The sequence below is a fragment of the Penicillium chermesinum genome (genome assembly GCF_028974085.1).
Source record: "Penicillium chermesinum strain IBT 19713 chromosome Unknown utg000004l:1.0-3345178.0:1.0-3348027.0, whole genome shotgun sequence".
Taxonomy (NCBI): Eukaryota; Fungi; Ascomycota; class Eurotiomycetes; order Eurotiales; family Aspergillaceae; genus Penicillium; species Penicillium chermesinum.
Window position 1 is genome coordinate 1,447,954 of NW_026695314.1, and position 19,769 is coordinate 1,467,722.

The 19,769-nt window shown below is 52.8% G+C and overlaps 4 protein-coding genes across 4 annotated transcripts; 2 read left to right on the forward strand and 2 right to left on the reverse strand.

The window, feature by feature from the left end:
- Positions 1-22: 22 nt before the first annotated feature.
- Positions 23-1,793, forward strand: N7468_005446 (uncharacterized protein; the record flags this gene model as incomplete). The annotated part of the gene is made up of 4 exons (XM_058474743.1): positions 23-367; positions 464-739; positions 801-1,563; positions 1,621-1,793. 4 exons carry the CDS (start codon positions 23-25, stop codon positions 1,791-1,793), a joined length of 1,557 nt encoding a protein of 518 aa, XP_058330483.1.
- Positions 1,794-4,348: 2,555 nt separating this feature from the next.
- On the forward strand, positions 4,349-5,679 carry N7468_005447 (uncharacterized protein; the record flags this gene model as incomplete). Its single annotated transcript, XM_058474744.1, has 2 exons — positions 4,349-5,395; positions 5,518-5,679. 2 exons carry the CDS (start codon positions 4,349-4,351, stop codon positions 5,677-5,679), a joined length of 1,209 nt encoding a protein of 402 aa, XP_058330484.1.
- A 299-nt stretch (positions 5,680-5,978) lies between these two features.
- On the reverse strand, positions 5,979-9,966 carry N7468_005448 (uncharacterized protein; the record flags this gene model as incomplete). Its single annotated transcript, XM_058474745.1, has 7 exons — positions 5,979-6,920; positions 6,983-7,208; positions 7,592-9,002; positions 9,062-9,205; positions 9,253-9,602; positions 9,664-9,885; positions 9,941-9,966. 7 exons carry the CDS (start codon positions 9,964-9,966, stop codon positions 5,979-5,981), a joined length of 3,321 nt encoding a protein of 1,106 aa, XP_058330485.1.
- Positions 9,967-18,041: 8,075 nt separating this feature from the next.
- On the reverse strand, positions 18,042-19,185 carry N7468_005449 (uncharacterized protein; the record flags this gene model as incomplete). Its single annotated transcript, XM_058474746.1, has 2 exons — positions 18,042-18,580; positions 18,654-19,185. 2 exons carry the CDS (start codon positions 19,183-19,185, stop codon positions 18,042-18,044), a joined length of 1,071 nt encoding a protein of 356 aa, XP_058330486.1.
- Between the last annotated feature and the right edge of the window lie 584 nt (positions 19,186-19,769).

The following is a 19,769-nucleotide window of genomic DNA, read 5'->3' on the forward strand; positions in this document are numbered from 1 at the left end:
TTAGGATGTGTGGTGCGCTGACATGCGGAATATGTATCTAGCTCTCGGCTCCTATATCGGCTTTCTCGGTATTATATGGTTCACGTGGCTCCAAGTCACCTTGTATGACATACGATTCGCCCAGGACTGCGTATTTGAGAGATTCTGCAAGGCATTCCAGTTGGCGGCCATGGTCGGCTTTGCTTCTGCCGGAACTCGTTTCACAACCCGTGTGCGCGACGACAATGTCTGGGTCTTCCAATCGCTCAGCTTGATCCTGGGAGGAAGCCGCCTACTCCTGGCTGTTCAGTATACGATCAATGCCGCATACTTACGCCCATACCCATCCTTATATCGCTCTGTGAAGGGTGTATTTTACACGGCGACTGTATATTGGGGGACAGCATTGATTTACATTGGTGTCAGGTCCCACCCTCTCCTCTGGGAGGCCAAGGCGACTGGCTAACGCACCGTATCCCAACAGGTCTTCTTTGCCTTCCGCCGAGTCCCTGGGACTCATATCTGGACCGTTTGGTTCGTTTTATTCGGAGTTGAAATGTGGACTGTGATGGGCCTTTCGTGCGTTTTCCCCGGGATCGAGTTTCAAGACACCCACCTCACCGTTCGGATGGAGCTCCTCACCCTGATCATTATCGGGGAAGGGGTCATTGCGGTCACTCGAATTGTCAACAAGACGGTTCGACCGGGGGGATGGACCAAGTGGTCGTTTGTTCATATCCTTGGGGTGACAACCAATGTTGTGAGCTCCCCCCAATCCCCTAGCCAGCGAGGGTCCTGACGTACAGCTGACATCGAAGTAGTATTTACTTTGGCAGGTCTATTTCGATATCTCCCCTCGGCATCGCTTTGGGGAATTTGCACAGCAGATATGGGCACAGCTTCATTTCCCGTTCCACATCGCATTAATCCTTTTACTCGAGGGGTCGCAGATCCTAGCCCTCACCCTCGATATTACTTTGAAGCTGAAATATCTGGCGCAAACGTTTGCGTTTGTGTGCGAGACACCTCGTCCTAGCCCCGAGAAGGCGATTGACCTCATCAGGAGTACGATTGCTGACATGGAAATCCCGTTCAGCCGGGGTGCAACGCAAGAGTGGAAGGCAATATCGAGCCTGTTGGAAGATCTGGCCCACCAACCGCTTTGTCCAGACCGCACCGAGCACGGCCTCGCATCTCTTCAGTACAACGAGTTCCTCTTCGGTGATCTCATGGGTAACGTGACGGCGGCCCTTTTTTCAAGCATGGGCATTACTCCAACGGGAGCGGGAGATATCAGTCTGCTCGACAGCGAGGAGCTTCTACAGATGTGTATGAAAGTGTTGGCTTTCGTTTATATTTACTTTTTCGTTGTTGCCAGCCTTTCTATGGGCCTTTTCAGTGCGTTCACTCTTCTAGCGCGCCGCCACGACGAGCGGTTTTACCTCGGCCTTTCCAGCAGCTTTCGCATCATCCTTGCAATAGCGCTGGCCAGCCTGATATCGTTTGCGGGCCATTTCCCGCTAGCTTACGCCTTCATGACCTCGCCAGTCATTTTATATGCCTTCACCATGATGCTTTTCTCCGGTCAGTCCTATGTGAACTCTTTGGAAATCGATTATTCTCGAGGCTGATTGGGCATAGTCCTACTGGTTGACCGACTTTTGGACTTTCTGGCATCTCGGAGAAATGCAGCCGACCGACGGAAGCGGGAAATCAGTACACAAGCCAAGTTCCCCGCCTCTTCGCCAGGGTTGAGGGTGGAGAGCCCATCTGTCCGGATGGAGAGGGAGCGTGTTGCCCGACACAGCCAGTGAACAAATACAATGTGCTTCGTCCCGGTCTATTCAGCGTCCATCAACTACTAGCCCCCTGGTAATCTCTCCATTGCAAAGAGATCAAGAATAAAAATAGGAATATGACATATTTGCAGTCTTGAACCATGGGAATGGGTTACTAGTAGTATGACGGCTATCGTAGCAGGAAGAATGCGGCTCTCATGATAGGGGTTTGGCAATCAGCTAGCATGGCACCGCAATTTGAAGTCTCTCTTTCCATTTGCGATTTGCTACCCCAGGTTTCCTTTTCGGATTGGGTCCAGGCCTGCCAAAACCCAGTACGCTAAAGGCCACTGTACTACGATTAGAGCCTGATATGCATATGCAGCCGATATTCTCATCCCGGATATGCCAATGCAAAAAATAAACGAAAGTCCAAAACAACGGCACTCCAGAAATGAATGACAAGCAGGTGGAGCCCGGACGACCTCGGGTGGAGGCTCTTGATGGAGGCGTAACTCAGGCGCTTCAGCCTATTGCAGCCCAGGCGGAGATCGCAGTCTCAAGGCGGATCTGTCTTCCAGTTCCAACGCCACCCAGCTCGTCGCATGAACCGGAAAAAAAAGCTTCTTTGGAACAGGGCCAATCGCTGGGATGCGTTGGTCTGAGCCAAAGTGGGGTGTACTCGGTCTGCAAGTCTTCGACTGGAAGGTCTTCAGCGTAGGGCCTTAGAAACTCTCTGCCAGTGGCTGCATGCAATCTATGTCGATTGCTAGTCATAGCCTCGTTGTATTGGGGTATGGCAGGGGCTTTCATATTTCTCTTTATCATGTGAGGCATCATTTTTCAGTTATGCACATAGCCACGTCCTTCTGCGTCCTCGGCAAATCGCATCCCTGGGGGAGATAAGTCACTGGACGGCCCCGTCCCCTAGGGCTACATGTCCCTGAATGAAAGCATCCCTGATCCGAGCATCTTCTTATCGTTTGACTGGGATGGACCAGTCTCACTGCATCTGATTGGGGCGGATGGAAGAAACTCTCGCTCGCAAACCCTCTGTGGCTATCCGCTCGGGATCGAACATTGTCAAGCTGCCCACGCTAAAGATACGTGAGTCTACGTACACTTTGACAGGGAGTAGAATAATCCTGGACTTGGCTTCCTGTGGCTTTGGTTGGTTCAGTTGAGAGCTGTGTCCATGGTACGGATGAAATCTGGCCTGGGGCTGCCTTGGTTGAACTCGAAATATAGAAGATCCTTTCTGATCCAATGAGCTGGCCACAGAGCCTTGACACAGTCACTCTTTTCATACAAGCATACCAATCGTGCAAGTTAAGCTTACTATGATTAAAACCGACCAACATGACCCGTTGGGGTTGTTTCTGCCCAGGAACTGTTTCAGAGTGAACCGCTCATCGACGGTCTCAGAAATGTGCAGAGACAATAAGAGCTGCTTCTTTGAGGCGCATTTCCATTACATCCGGGATGTTTAGGATCTGGGTCACGGCAAGTGGACCGACCATCCGTCATCGATGGCCCGGGGATTTCTGGTTTGGCTAGGGTTGGAACACTCCAAGCTTATTCTGGCCATACCTCACGCTCTGCATTCTCCTTTTCTCCGGGTAAGTGACTTTGATGAGCAGAAACGGTCCCAACGGCGTCACCGGATTAAGGGGCTTAATCTAACGGTTATCGAGGACATGAGGGTCACTATTAAATCAGCTTTAGAAGACTTCATGATCCCATGATTCAGCCCGCCAGAGCATCCGATCTGTTCCATTACCTTTGGTGTGATCCTGGGGCATTTCAATCAGCACAGCGTGCTTATCATTCCAAGACAACCAGCCTTTTCGAAAAGCTCGCCGAGTTCAATCTGGCATCCGGATCCCAGTGCACGATTTCAACCTCCAATTCCTTCCGTCCAATCTGAGACCGCATAACGGCTGTCAGTATCTGCAGTTAGATTCTGGGAACGGTGCAGTCTAGGCTTCCACTTGCATGTCCAAAGACGAAGTCTGCCTCCCCGGAAACATATATGCACGCGATATAAACAAGGTGAGTGCACAAATCAGAGCAATGCCCAGCCGGATGCTGCAGGTGAAACCTCACCATCTATGAGACACCGGCGCCTGATATAAACCCTAGCCCTGCAGCCGGACGCCCGTCTATCTGCCGCCCAACCGTTGCGCATTGACAGTCCTGCGTCTGGAGGCACACAAATAGGGCATATATGGACGGTAGTCCACTCGCGCAACGAACCGTGTACAACCCTATACAATTGCGGTGAATCCAGGTCAACCTATCCAACCTTTCTATTCCTTTCCACCATGGTAGATGTGCCAATTCGTCCGAAGTCATGGACTCCTCATCAGACGGAAATTGCCTTTCCGCATTGTTTTCCCATTTCCAGCACGCTCTCTGCTTTCTCGCAAGAAAGGAAACCTCCGACTGTGGGTAAATCTGCACATCGTGCTGCTCCCCAGAGTTCTTCTTCCCCATCTTGCACTGCTCCAAGTTCGCGTCCCCATCAGCAGACGCAGACTTGGGTTCCTCGATCGCGAGACCACAGACGCATGTTCCATTTTCCTTCGCCCATGACTCGTCACTTGGTCAATGAAGACGCGACTTGTGTTAGCCAAGCAGACGTGATGGATCACCCAGTCGGCTTGCCACCGAATACAATGGCGCCTCCTGCTACGAAACGCGCTGTTTCTAGCACCGAGGCCAACCCTAACCAGCAAGTTCCCTCGTCCTTTGGGCCTTCCAGCTATTACCCCCAAGAGCATCGACGCAATGTCGGATATCTAAACTCTATGGTCAATGACAGCGAATGGCAAAAACCCGCGTTGCTCTCCGAACACGAAGAAACCTCCTCGCTGTCGTCGTCCTTTGGCTTGCCTGACCCCTCCTCTGAGGATCAATTTTCGGGTCACCACTTCTATTCTCAGCTCAATACCCAGCTCATCCAGGCTCAAAACAAAGATGGGCTGCTGCAGGAATATCAGCGTCAGTCTATGGTTGCAGACAGCAACAATGCCCCTCTCATGCCGGACTACACGGCGTCAGGATATGACCTCTGGATCCAAGACTTTGGCTTCCCATCCATGACCGAGTCCCACGGCACCTCTTTCGCCCAGAGCTACAACGCAAACACCTGGAACAATACACGCCGTGCCCCAGCTGGGGCCCAGCCCGTCTTCCAGCCTGGAGTCGACTACCCAGCTCCTACAGTCACCCAGCAACTGACCTCTAGCCAACGCCCTCTGCCCCTTCAGCGGGGTCTCACAGCACCTACATTCAATGGTCAGACCTCCATCGGGCCAGCGAGACACTTTCCACGAGACAACACCGCCGCACCAGTCTCCGAGGAAACCTCCAGCCAATCGATGCCCTCCGCTCCTTCGAGCTCCTCATCCCCAACCTTGCAGCAGGACGAGACGCCAAGCATCCCCTCAGACATCCACTCCAGCGACAAGCGGGACGCCTTCCTGATCCACTGCAAGCGCCGCGGGCTCTCCTACAAAGACATCAAGCGCCTCGGCGGCTTCAAGGAAGCAGAGTCCACGCTACGAGGACGCTACCGCACGCTGACGAAGGCAAAGGAGGACCGCGTCCGCAAGCCCAAGTGGCTGGAGCAAGATGTAAGCTATTCATTCTATTTTGTTCTTCTCGGATTTCCTGCCTATCATCTCCTTTTTCTCCCCTCTCTCTTGTTCGAAAGCAAGTATGCCAATGTCCTTTCTAGATCAGGTTGCTTTGCGAGGCTGTTCCCCTTTGCACGTCCAACCCCTCCGACCACTCTACTCAGCCGAAGGTTTCCTGGAAGGGGGTTTCCCAATACATTGCGGAAAAAGGGGGGTCGTACCAGTTTGGTAATGCTACCTGCAAGAAGAAGTGGTGCGAGATCAATAAGATCAAGGGCTGAGGCCTGATTGGATGCGTTGTCAGAGTAATTGCGAACAGTGCGAGAAGTACATGGCCCGGGGGGGGGGGGCGCGATTGTGAATATCTACGGTTGAGGAGAGTGTTTTTTTCCCTCCTTCTTTTTCGATCTCTTCTTGTTGTTTTAAAGTTTGCTTCTTCTGTGCTTTGGGGACGGGGGCTGGAGTTGGGGGGTCGGAATCTTGTTTAATGGGGCCATTCAAACCTTCTCTTGTTAATCGTGGCGAATTTAGGAAATGTGATAGTGGCTGATTGAAAACTTGTTCCGCATAAGTAAGGTATTTACAGCAACGAGACCTCCCGCGCGTCAGCCTTAGGGTAGCCCACGGTGTTGAGAATGTGGGTAAGATATTCAGGGCTCCCGCGTAGCGCATCCCATTCTGCCTCCGCCTTGACCAGGAGTGTTCCGGCAAGGATGGTCCCGTTGAGCGATACTACACCGAGGTCGGCAATGTCTCGTGCCGCGGCCAAGTCGACGGGGACATTCGCTGTTCCTTGCCTGCGCGGGAAGACCATCATGGTGTGTAGATTCATGGCGAAATTGTAGCTGATCAATGCGGGTCCCTCGGACAAGACGGTACCTTTCGGGCCTTGCTGCGTATCTCTACCTTGGGTCGCTGCTACGGCGGCGCGGTACAAAGAGAGATAGATCGCGTGGAGGGTCTCTGGAGAGGGGTTTGGGGGCAATGGGAGTGCGAAGTGTTTGACTGGGAGCTGCGGCAGCTGATGGAATGGCGAGGAGGCTGACGGGACCTGGGCGTCCGCGGCCAAGAGCTCGATGAGGGGATTCCAGGAATGGGCCTCGGGCTGGCGCATGGCTTCTACCGGTAGGAACTGGAGATGCCTATGTGGCTGGCTTGCACCGCTTTCTTCGCCAGAATTGAAAAAGGCGAAGAGTCGCTCCGGCCCGTCTTGGTCAGTTTGTGCTGGTGATCCGTTTCGACCGGCGTTCCATGCCCGTAGGCATTCATAGGTGGCTTCCAGGTCGGATCTTTCGAGAAGGTCTGTTTGCGCCTTCCAGTCTGTCGTGACGAGGAGAAAATGGTTTGGTATCACGGGGTATTTGTTTAGGACGAGGGCGTGGCTAGGGTTGTCCGGCGGGAACCGCGCTAGCAAGAGCTCTGGTAATGGGTCTTGGAATGGGTCAAATTTGGGCGTCGGGCCTGTCTCGGGTTTCAGACTGGCAGGTTTCTTTGCAAGAGCTGGGCAGTAGCGCAATTGGAACTATGGCGAGGGGAGGGGAAGGGGTCAGTACTTCATTCTCAGGCGCGACGCGGAGACTTTACCGGTATCCCTGCGGCCGTGATGATTGATAGGTGTGATGTAGAGAAAACAAGATGGCCGCTGTCCTTGGCAGCGCTAAAGCGCCGCGCCACAAGGGCCGACAGGTTTTCAGAAAGACCGAGTTGCATGGCCTGGTACGGTTGGGATGTGGTGCGGGCGAAGTTCGGAGGAGCCAATGCGGGGGAGATCGATAAGGCGGTGCCGGCTGGGCGGCACCCGTGATACACGCTGCATAGTCTCGTAACTTCCAACAAGATTTACAATTACTTGATCTGGAGATGGAGATGATGAGATCATGGTATTTCATTGAATCAAATGTTTTGGGTTTAATCCCTGATTAAGAACCTGTCCAGCAGGGGAGGGTTAAGTAGGGGTAAAAAGAGCAAATCGCACCCGAGGTATCATCCCGCTATCCGTACACAGATACAACGCTCGTCAAGACGCCACACGCTTCTGCTATACGGAGAGATCAAAACAAAAATAAAACAAACATGAAGAGCCAATGAGAAACACAAAAGAAGACATCAGGTCGCCAAATTACCCAATATATATAAAAAAAAAAGGGAGGAAGTTGAGAAATCTGGTATCATCTAGGACATGAGATCGTAAACCTCATCATCCGGGGATTGGTAGGGGTCAGGAAGAGCCTGGCCGGTTGACCCATGAGATGGGTGGAAGGGCCATCCAGCCAAGGCCCACGCTCATCCTCGTTTGCGCTGTGGACACCCTCGGCACGCTTCATGGTTTCCATGTCCAGGTCGGTGACATAGGCATCCCGGTTGGTCCCGTCACCGGCACCACCAGGAAGACGAAGACGGACCTCGAAGTCGTTGTTCAGCATCATCTCGTCCTTCCACAGCCGGCGAGGGCCGTCAAAGACACACAGAACACGCTTCTTGGTCTTCATGCTGCTGTTCGGGCAACCCCATGACTGAGGGTAGTTGCCACGGTTATTGCGGCGACGAGTAGGGACGGGGCGGTTGCCCTTCCCCGTGCCAGTGGAAGAGTTCTTGGTGATGGCATTCCCGCTTCCAAGGATGGGACGCGAGGAGGCCGGGTTGCCCTTGGTGGACTTGAGGCCTCCCCGGCCGGAGCGCCAGTTAGAATCATGGGAATCGTCTTCGTCGTTAGAGTCGTTATCATCATATTGTTCAACGTGGCCTGCCACGTCCAGCAAGTGATGCTTCTCCATGGTCTTCTTCACATCCTCGTCCGATACCACCTCGGCCAGCCGTTGCTGGTTGATGGCTTCCGATGGCTCCTCCTGCTGCACCACGCGCAAGACACAGTCATCCAGATGCTCGTAGAAGTCCTGGGCATTGCTGAAGGTCGCTGAGCAGGTGGAGCACTTTCCAGTGGCATCGCTGCTGTAGTTGGTGCCCTTCTTGGTAGACGAGCCGGGGCTGCGCTTGCGGCAGTTCGGAGGAGTCTGCTCCACGCCGTGAAGAGAAGTCAAATGGCGCTTGAATACATCGGCACGGTTAAAACTCTTCTCGGCGGGTGATCCGGAACCTGGGCAGAAGCCGCACACCATGGTACCCTTGTAGTGGGTCAATGTATGGCGGTTCTTGTCATACTTGCGGGCAAAGCCCTTGGTGTGGTACTCGCAAGTCACGATCGGGCACTTTTCTGGCCGCTCCGACTGGTGCGTGAGCATGTGAGCCTTCAGGTCCTTGAAGACACGGCCACAATCCGGGTGAGGGCATCGACCCTTTTCCTTCACATCGTCGTCGGCGTCAACACTGCTCAAGCCTGGGCTTTGTTGAGAACAGGACGGAGTGGAAGAAATGGAAGACCTTCGGTCATAGACCGAGGCCGGCCTTGAGTACCCACCGTTCAGCATCTGTGGTGATTGCTGTGGAATTGGGTGGATGACTGGTGACTGCTGCTGCTGCTGCTCTGACGTGGCGGGTGACTGGGGGAGGAAGTTGTGCATAGGATAGGATGTGGGAGTCTGGTCGGAGTATGATAGAGGTTGGGTGAAAGCAGGGACAGCTTGCACTGGCTGAATGACATTGGGGTCTGGAGAACGAGTCAGTATGATACCCATCCCTAGAAAGGCATTGAAGGCATGCACGTACCGACAAAAGTGTCTGTGAGTTTCTCCCGATAGAAGCCGTCATAGTCGACATTGTTTCCCATGTACTCATTGGGAAAGATATCGTGCATCACGGCAACTGGGAGGCCCAATCCATGATTCGTGTTCACCCAGTTGTCATGGTACGCTTGCGCCGCCCAGAGTATGGCGACCCCATCGCCGATGAGGTCCCACTTGCGATCGAAGGACCAGAAGCAGCAGACCCAGTGGGGATCTGAGGCTCGGGTTGCGATGTAGCGATAGATGGGGGAGTTGCAGGCATAGCAGGGAAATTCGAGCCCTTGGGCAGGTCCGAGTGTTCTGTATAGAGACCAGATGGGTCGAAGTATGATTGTGGAGCGCGCGGGTAATCGGAGAGTTGTGGGTAGGCCATGTTATCGACGGGGAAGGAAAACATGTCGACCATGCTGGGGTCCATGGCCATTGGGCTATAGTATTGGGAATGCTTAGGGCGGGTTTCGACTGCCATCATGTTGGCGGGCTTCGGGGGAGGTCGTGTATAGGGAGTTCGTCCCTCAGAGACCCTTGGAAATGTTAAAACAATAAAACCCTTCAAGTTGCATCCATGATGGCGGGAAAACGAACCGGTGATAAGCTTTTGGGGGGGAATCGCGGGCCGCCAATTCTGCGAACCACGGGAGGCAAAACGTGCGCAGGCTGGATACCCGGGTGACGGGCTGCTGCAAGGGACTCAGGGAAGGGGAGATCAAGGGAATTACTTTAATCCCGTAGAATTGGGGAGGTGAGGTCTTATATACAACCCCGGGTAGAGGCTGGGAGGTAAGAACCTTCGAGGGAACGCCGAAGCTAATAGTGTCGCAGACCGCACTCAGACATGGAGTAATAGTAAACAACAATGAACCTCAGCGAGTGAAAGCGATCTGTCATGCGGTCTGAAGAAGGGGGGGAGGACGAAGTATTATAGCGGAGACTCTGAATGCGCCTTACAATTAGTTTATAGTCTGGTGCAGGTCGGGGGTGGTGAATTATTGTATTTTCTTTTATTCTCTTTGGGGGGGAAACGAGCGAAAGGCTAAAAGAAAATGGAATAAAAATTAAAAAAAAAAAAATTATAATAATAATAATAATAATAATTCTGGGTTGAATAATAAATTTTGACTCATCATAGAAATAGCGAAAAGGGAAAAGAGGAAAGGGAAAATGGAAAATGGAAAATGGGAAAAAAGGCAAAATTACGAACAATACGTATTATTGCGGCACGAACCAGTCCCTCAAGAACCACCGATGACCGCCGGGGCGATGGGCAGGGACGAGAAAGGCAGGCTTAGCGCCTGCACGCGGGTGGAGTCAATGACAAAATTGGAATCTGTGCTCTGGCCAGTACGATACACGGTAAACTCGCAGATTCGGTTGAAAGAGATCCAGTCGTCCCCCCCTTATTGGCCCCGGGCCGAGGGCTTGCCAATCTGTCCTCCCCGGCTCGTTCTCTATATCGCGCCAACTACTTTAGATGCTCTACGGCGTAGCAGATGGTACATACGCTCAGCCTCCTGCCAGGTGTCAGGCCTCCCGCGGTAATCTTGGTAATATTGGTCGTTGCTCGGCCATGCACTCCCCTTCTTGACCATCTTATCCACTTCTCCTTATTCTCGCTTTAAATGATTTTCTTTTCTTTTCTTTTTTAATTCTGCCTACGAGATTCCCGGACCCCCGGACCTCCCGCGTCATTCCAAGTACCCATCACGCACCCGAAAGTACCTGCATCGTCGCCAATAGTGTCCAAGGTGGAGTGGGCAAAAACAAAAAAAAAAAGGACCAGCATTTGTCAAATCTGTCAAGAGCATAACGGTATAGTGTAGTTCGGTCACCTAATATCACAGGGCCAGTTATGCTGGAGAGTAAAGAAGAAGTACAAGTCCCCACATCCCCAGGGGACGGAAGTACGGGAGCACGGAAGGATGGGAAAAGTCGAGTCATTTTACCTGTCAAAACGCTCTGTTCAGGAGTCGTCCCTGCGGCCTCGAAGCGTATGGGAGCCCCCAGGCGGCAATAAGGCAATAACAACCAGATAAATCGCTACTTGTCATCCGCGTACTAGCCCTATGGTTGTTCCCGTCGGCGGATCGTGGATCAATCGTCGATAGTCCCGGGGTTCTGGCGTCCACCTTCCGAATACGAGGCTATGGATTCGAAGTCGCATTCCTTGCCGACCCAAGGCGTCTCTTGTGAAGAATCTGACAATGTTACATGGAGGCTTCAGAAGACGACCCGACACCATGGGCCGACGCCAATCGCACCATCAAATCAAAAGCAGCAGAAAGGGCATCCGAGAAAGGGGAGACCCGGCGATCTAGAAAATGGAAGAAAATCGTTCTCTTTCCCTGTTGGGATAATGGCATAGATAATCAAGTCATTCCCACGGCTTTGGTTGGCGATCCTTGGGCTCATCTGTAGTCGGGTTCCCCACAAGACCCGGATTTCATGGTAGGAGAGGATGGAGCACGACGCACTATGATTGGGCCAGGGGTCAATCTAGGCAAATGAAAACCAAATGAGGCCGTGCAAGGCCGTACCAATCGAAGGCGCTAGAGGGGCTTTTGGAAGACGGGTCGTGCGGATGGGTGGGTTTGCGACTTCTCTGGGGCCACGCTAACCCATTCGGTCTCGACCTGCTGGCGATCATCTGGTCGGGCTCGCTGTCGTTACGCTGTAAGAGCCGCATAGAGTTCGTTCCATTGCCATTTGGACCGTCCTCGTCTTTACCCTAGTCACTTCAGATTCTTGGCCGCTGGGCGTGTTGAGAACAGGCTCTTGCATCAACATGGGGGGCCACGTAGCCCGGGTCTCCCAAATCCATTGGGTTGAGTACTTGTCTTTCCGCCTCATCCCCCGGACCTCTTGCTCTGGAGGCCTGCGATGGAGAAGAGAAAAATATACGAAGGTGGGGTCATTGTATGCGATAGAAGGAAAAATCCATGCCAGAGAACATTTCGGGGGTCCCGCATAACTTTGTTTTCGAGGTTTACCTCGTTTCCATAATACCCCAAGTCAATAAACTCCCCGGTGCCTTTTTTTTTTTTCGGCTCCGAGAGAACCTTGCTGCTCTAAAGGTTAGGCCAAGCCGGAAAAGGCGATTACAGCCAATCCCAGATGTGAGCTTGAGCCACAGAAAACATGGGGTGTGGGTTTAGATTTCAATTACTTGCGCCATGCTGCAGCCCTAGCGAGTACGCAAAGCCATTAGGTTCGGAGACGCCGTCACGGCCAGGGCCAGGTCGGTGAAGAAGAGCGCGCCAGCGAGCAAATTAGCGCCAAAACCCCCGTCATAGCCACATATAGTGTGCTCCACATTCCCTCTTAGGCTAATGGACTGGACCAAGTCGGGATGCGATTGGACAGACGCACGAAGAGCCACTACACTGAGGCGCAGCACAGAGGGTGATACACCGCTGTCAAAACCGATCTGTCGGCGATCCCGGCAAGATTATGAACGCTTGGAAAATATGAGATCATGGCAACTTGATACATTGGTCCTTCGCATCGAGCTTAACCATTCTTGTTTCCCGCTTCTAGTCCCCTGGGGAAAAACTCCCATCATCTCTCTCTGCCCTGACTCTGGCGGTCTCGAGCCATCGGGCATCGGGTCCTTGCCCCCTAAACCCCCTGCCCTATGGCCGCTGCAAATTACACTAGAGAGTTTATGGTTAATTCTCACGGGTGGCCGTACTGATCTCACCCGTATAACATCCCCACTTACACAATCTCCACCGGCTTCCGACGTTCCATCAACGAATCCACGGTGGCAGTGCTCTCTTTACCCTTTACGAGGATTTTGACGTCTTACGGGCTCGGAGAAGACTGTTGGGCCGTTCCGTCTCTCTGGCAGCGTGTCCCTATCCTGAAACAACAGGGCTGACGGTAGCCATTGGCCAATCATGTCCCAGAAGTGGCTCGTCCGGGTTGTCCCTCGCTGCACGCACGTGTGATGAACAGTCTCCCCAGGATCCAATCTGGCTTTCGGCTTTAGACTCTACCAGATAGGCTAGTCTTGCCAGCTGTCCGGCCCCCCCCCGTCACCCCCAGCAAGGCCCGTTCAATAACCGTCCGGCTGCCCCTGATAGGGTCGTCGTCGCTGGGGTGGGAAAATAAAAAGGATGATTAAACGGGCCTATCAGTCAGTTCCCGCTTGGCCGTCGCCATGGTCTCGGGAATTTCTAACATCCATTCAGCCCTTTTGTCCTGCTGAGGATCCTGCAGGATCGGCCTCCCCGAGCCATGTTAATCAGGCCCTCCATTCTTCATACTGACTCTGTAAGTAATTTCATTTCCTCTGGAGCCACAGGGCTGAAAGCTTGCTTTCGAGAAGCACGGTCCGATTACGGGCCCATGTCGAGCCCGCTGGGGTCGGCTTCGCCCGCCCTCACGGGCCTTGAGAAGAAAAAATTCAGGGGCTACCGCGCCAGCCCTACAGGAATTCCGGATATCTCTAGGGGGGGTAAACTCAAATCAAGAATAATTTAAAAATAAAAATAAAAAGTTAAACCGCGAATAGAATGTGTTCAGTAATCCGGAGATACACCTTAAACTCCAGGCCAGGGTCTTGTAGGCTACCTGGGACTTATCCCCGGACCAGACCTTGGTCCCACTGCGGGCAAAAGCCAAGAATAACATCAAGCACCACGTGGGACTATGCCATGTCCTTGCCTCCCCCGGACTCTTAGAGGATCCTACACCATGGCAATCACCCCGACACCATGATTCTAAGAATATACGGAGGGGCGAGATCCAAGGCAGACGCGGCTGCCCATCACGGGTGCATACAAGGTCGGAGTTAAACATTCGGGTCTCCAAAATAAGAGGCCGCGATCGCCAGAACACGCCCTCAAACTGGTGATGCGCGTGACTAGCCCAAAGCTCCCAGCCCTACCAAAATACCGTCTGAACTAAACTCCCCGGTCGTCCATGTGGCCGTTCTAAAAACAGCACACGAAACGGGCAGGGGCTTGTGCGCCCCGTATAGCATCCTTGACCGTGGCTCCGGGATGCTGGTTCTGGAATATGCAGAATGCGGTTTCGTTTCTTTGTTTTTTTTTTTCAGGTTTGTCCAAGCCCGGGAGTTGATGCTTCCGGGGTCTTACTTGATTCTGCCTATAACCAAAGTACTTGTCTTTGGCTGTGTATTGGGCACAAGAACGCAAAGTTTTTCCTGTTCGTACCGTAACGCGACTCGTTTCCTCATTTCCCTTAGTGGTTATCCCCGGACCGTATACCAAGTGGTCAACGCTTTTCTTATTGCCGAACTGGCTCGCCCGCCGACTTTCATTCGCAAGAACGACGGTTACGTGGACACCCACCAAAATGCGGCGCCTGTTTCAGACCCCAGCTCCAATGATTAACCAGAGTCATGGACCCCATTTTCCACGGGCATCTGGGGTTGCATGCGTCGCGAAAGGCATGCACCCTAAGCTTTGACATCTTGTTCAACTAATAAGACAGCCTGGTCCTGGATACATGCTCTTCGGCCCCATGCTCATCTTTGCCAGACAACGTGGTTTCATCCTGGGCCCTGCATGGTTGTGCAGTATTATCTCCTTGGCACACGTGGCCTCGCTCCCCGGTCCCAACATTTGTGTAAAACCCGAGGGCGCGATGTATCAGGAGTGCAGAATTCGACGCCCATGTGCTTTAGAGCCTCACGGGCGTTTGCAGAAGACTTGCCACGTACCAAGTTCGCCCCTTGCCCCGGACCCGAGGGTGGTCTTAATGGGCTTAGTATTGTAATCCTGCAGGCTTGCTTGTTTCAAGATGCGATCCCGGTGTATGTATCTCAAACACACCTCACGTTAAACCTAAGGTAGAACGCTCCAGGTTTACCCCGGTCAGAAAAAGGACCGCTTCGATCACTCGAGATAGCATAATCAAGTTGAAACTCCTGGGGTCGTCCCAACCGTCGTACAGGTGTCACTGCTAGTACAAGGCACTACGGTCACTAACGTCTGACATGACAGGCTACCTAAGATAACCGCCCCACACCAACACTGGCATTCGAGGGGGCCTTTTTTGCTTACTCGCCCCAAGAGAGTTAGAGCTCCGGGTTCAAACTCAAACGCATGACGCGGCGGCAATTCTAGACCTACGATGTAAAGACTCAAAGTTGAGGTGGGTATTGATTGGGCAGTTCTTGGCGGTTCGCCGGCTTTTGGAAGGGGTGCAAAACCTATTTTCAGCCACTGTCATGCCGAAATTGATCTACACTGTGGTCTGTGAGCCGGTAAGTTCTGCCAATTCACCTTTATCTTTCCCACTCATTCATTGCTCTCGCCACCCCTTTGCTTTTTGGTATACCAGGATAGGCATCTTGTGCGTTGAACTCCCCGATAAGCAGTCCTTGGCGCTATTCAACTCCCATCCTTCTTTTTTCTTTTTTTTTTCCCTCCTTCCATTTTCAACTCTACTCATGACTCGCAGAGCGATAAGCAAATCCTTCCTCCATGTCTCAGATTCTGGCACCTGCCTCATTCAAGTTCATCCTGGGTCCCAGCAGTATTACTTTTCTTTTTTATGATGCGCGCACGGCGATGTAGACACTCGGCTGGCAGGCGTTTACATACAACCCCGACCAGATGCCCAGGTGAGTGTAGCCTGTCCCACCGCCGTGGTAAGACTTAAATTAACAATGAGGCTTAATTCGGGGTCCAAGCAACTACACGAGTCAGGTAGAAGTCTGTCGGCGATACGGAGCGGCGATACGCTTTGTCCCGCTATGGAACTACCTGGATCCACTGGACCATGGAATCACGAAAAGCTCCACGCGGAGAGGTCCGGTGAGCTCCAACATCATGGTGGAAGTACGGAGTACTGCGTATCAACATGCTTGCTTGCTCTGGACAAGATCCCTGTCGGTGGAGCGGCCCAATTTCTTGGAACGGAGACTTAGCGCGAACCCCCTTTCTACCTTTCTCGTTGGAGAACTTTTACGAGCGCGACCCGGGTAAAATGGCATGAGGGCAACCCAAATTTTACCTCCTTGTTCAGACTTGGGAAGCATCAGGGTGCCGCCCATTCTAGATTCGCGATCGCCATCCACCCTTTCCCCTTTGAACCTTCGCCTTGCTTACCTTGGCGCTGTTCGACCGCGTCACCCCCCGTTTCTATAGCGCCATGGGCTTCCCCTGTTTCATTGCAGCGGCACAGAAACTGTTGGGTCCATGGAATGAGACAAGATGCCGTGGACTGTGGATCGCGGACCGACCCTTCCAATCGCCAACCATGTGACCCGGAAATAGCAGGTGGAGAATCACGACCAGGGAAGTTGAATAATATCTCATAGAATGTTGGTGGTTATACCAAATTAGGTTACACGCTTTGCGCCCGTCAAGTGCACCGGGATGATCTCAGAACCGTACAGGGACCCCAATGAGTGCAGATCCTAGAACACCCAACACGCTGTGCTGCTTAAAGCACAGCGTACAGATACAAGCGGGTACAAGTCACAGCCTGTCAATATGGTGATCGAGAAGGGTTCCGGCTATTTCTCGCCAATGACCATTCCTCGATCGTTATTGCATACAGTTGTCCTTACCCCCCCCATGCTGTCTTTCCCTCGGGAGCTGCGGGCACGACCGTCACCCGGGTCGAGCTAAACCCCACGAGGCGCACTGCAGCCCAATCATTCTTCCCGCCAATGCGGGCGAACAGCACTATTGACGCAAGATAGGCTCCAGGATGTGTCGACTCCCCCTTTTGGCCGCGACAACACCGGCTCGTAGGGAGAAAGAAGTCGGGATCTACAGGTATTCGGGAATGCACTCTATAGCATCTGGGGGGGGCGTGCATCGCCACGAAAGGCAAATCAGACAGCTTCCCCTCTCTTGTACCGCCTTACTCTTCTAGTCCCGATCAGGTTGGTGTTGAGACATGCTTGGGAAATGTCTGGCACTGCTGCGCATGACATCACGATGCACGAGCTATGATCGACGAAGGTGATCTGGCTCCGGGTGAACACCGGTCTCTTACTTTAGCGTGCCCTGTGGTTTGACGCCAAACGTTCCAAGGTGGAAGCGGAAAGCAGAGCACTTGAGCTGCTCCATGGCGAGTTGGGGGGGGGCGGGGGCGCTGGTATTGTAACTATAGTAATTTCTAGCATCGTGATGAGACCAGTGGGTGATATTGGGGTATTGGGGAGGGGGGGGGCTCATCAACTGCAGCCGGGCACAGTTGCCTCTCTGTTGCAGCCAAATGATCGCCGGATCATCTTTTTGCACCCTGTTCTGGTTCTGTGTAACCGGCCGACCCAAATCATCGAGTAGTCACAAGATTCAGCAAGCTCGAGGATAACAAAGGTATTACCGCGCAAGCGAGTATACGCAATTACCGGTCCTGGGAGACATTTCTAGTGATGCTGCGATGATAATGGGCCAGAGCTTGAAGCCGATGATTCCCGATCGCGCTCCACTCAGAGAGGGGAGTCTAAGCGTTCTGTACAGATACCCTTCGGGAATATCCAAGGCTTGTAAAGGTGCGAAAGCAGAAGCACGAGTTGCAAGCCATCGTACAGTGTTGAGGGGGATCATCAGAGCTGGCATATCATGCAGCGCACTAGGGACGGCCGCTGTCACAGCCTGTCTACGCCTCACATTGGCTGTGACTATCGGGTAGGAGCTCGGAAATCGAAAAGTTGGGGTCTGCATAAGCGCCGAAGATGTGCGCTGCACGATCGAGGACTGGGGATTAGCTTTTCTGACATTTTGGATCTATCACTGCTCGGTGTTCACCGCATATATTTTTTCCCTTCCCACGGTCTAGTGAGTGGACTCGATAGGTGTGGCCGTAGCTAGAGCGATGAATGATAGTTTATTCGTATTGTGCTAAGAAGCTATCTAGAGGGGGCTTGCCACGTGACCTGCCGGCTTGGCAGGGTGACAGTTCGCCCCAAACAAAAAACAGCATCGTCCCGATGCGCGAGGAAAGAAAACGAAGGGGAAGGCAACAGAAACGACGGGTTAATTGGTCTGTCGGTTCCTGAAAAGTTCATCTTCTTCGCCAGGATAGCACACGTAGTTTATGGCGCCTGTGTTTCCGGGTGGCGCTTCGGCTTCTTCGTTGGTGCCTGTGTTTCCGGGCGGCGCTTCGGCTTCTTCGTTGAAATACCCTGGCCTGTAGAGGCTTGCTTCTACGTCTGCTGGTGTGCCATATATGGCCTTGAGATTTGCCAGCATGGCGAGGTTGTCGCGTATTGGCTTGGCGATGGTAGACAGGACAGCCATTGCTCTCGGCCCAGGTTGCGTTGTCATAAGCTCAGCCTCTATTTCCCTCCAAGTTGCTAAAGCATCCCTGTAACGCTCGTCGACGGCTTGTATATCCTTTTGGATGCCTGCTATAAGGTCGAGACTTTTCGTAAGCGCTGGGAACTGTGCCTTATAGTCTGCCGCTGGGGTGGTGGCTGCGACGGTTTGGAGCTTATTGATTAGGTCTTCCAGTACTGGGTTTGTCTCTCTGAGCAGCTCTATAGCGAGCGCCTGCCCCTGGGATTGGTAGTCAGCTTTGGGGGGTTTCGGTCACTAAGGGATGGGTCGTATGCGTCTTCCTGGTAAAAGCTGGATGATCAATGATACGTGCGAAAGAGGGCTTGCCGTCGCCACCGCTAATAAGGCTGAGGTCGAATACGCTCGTGATGATTCGGTCGAAACGTGCTTTACACGCTTGACTGGTCCGCTCGCTTGGGAGTAGCGCGTCCGTCGATACGATTGTGCCGTGTGCCTGTACCTTAGTGGTGATCCTTTCACCTGTTTCATCATGATATATCCGTGTCAGGTTTCGTTGGGCACTGGTGAAGTCTTCTGATGCTAGAATCGGGCCTAATAACCAATCCCTCTGCGCTGCTTTGATTGTTGCGTTGTTTTTAACATTTGCTAGTACGCCATAGAGCTCGGGACCTCGGGAGCCGGCCAGGATGTAATAGCCGCGATAGAGGGCTATACACGGGACCCCGAAAACGTAAAACAAAGGGCTGGGGTCGAGCGGGATACGCTCGGCCCGGATGTCGCCAGTTGCATTAAAATCCTCTGTCCAGCGCCGTGCGCAGCGCGCCTTGGCGGAAAGGGTTTTTGTCACCATATACACGTGCTCGTCTGAGAGCTTGTGCATGGCTGGGGGTAACTGGTATTTCCCCTCAACAAAAAACCATTTCTGTGCACCTTGGGAGGGCGTTCTCAGAGTTGCCGCGGTTAGGCTTGTCACGCCATCTAGCGATCTCCTTAGCAATGAATTCCTCGACCGACGGTCGGTCGGCTTGTGTACAGAATGCGTCTGTGACTTGGCGGTTGTACGCCACTGCTTTCTTCTTGTAGCGTTGCCTACGGGTTCTCTCCTGCGTCCTGTCGCTCCTTTCGCTGCCAGGGTTTGTCTCGTTGCTTTGCACTATCGAGTCTTGCGCTTCGCTGTTCGGTTCATCCGTCTCATTGCTTCCTTGCTGGTTTATTTCATGTTGGCTCTGTCTCTCATTCTGTAAGAGATTCTGTATCTGTTGCCTAAAGGCTTCTTGCTGGGTCGTCATCTTGTATGGGATATAGTGGAATAGAGTGAGAGTTGGTAAAGCAGAGTGAGAGTATGGTGAGTTACCGGTGAGGTAAGGTAAGGTAGGTAGGTGGTCAGGAAATAGCTTGAAGGTAAGGTTGAAAGTAAAACAAGGTCAGGTAAGTGGCTAAGAAATAAGGTCATGTACTATCGCT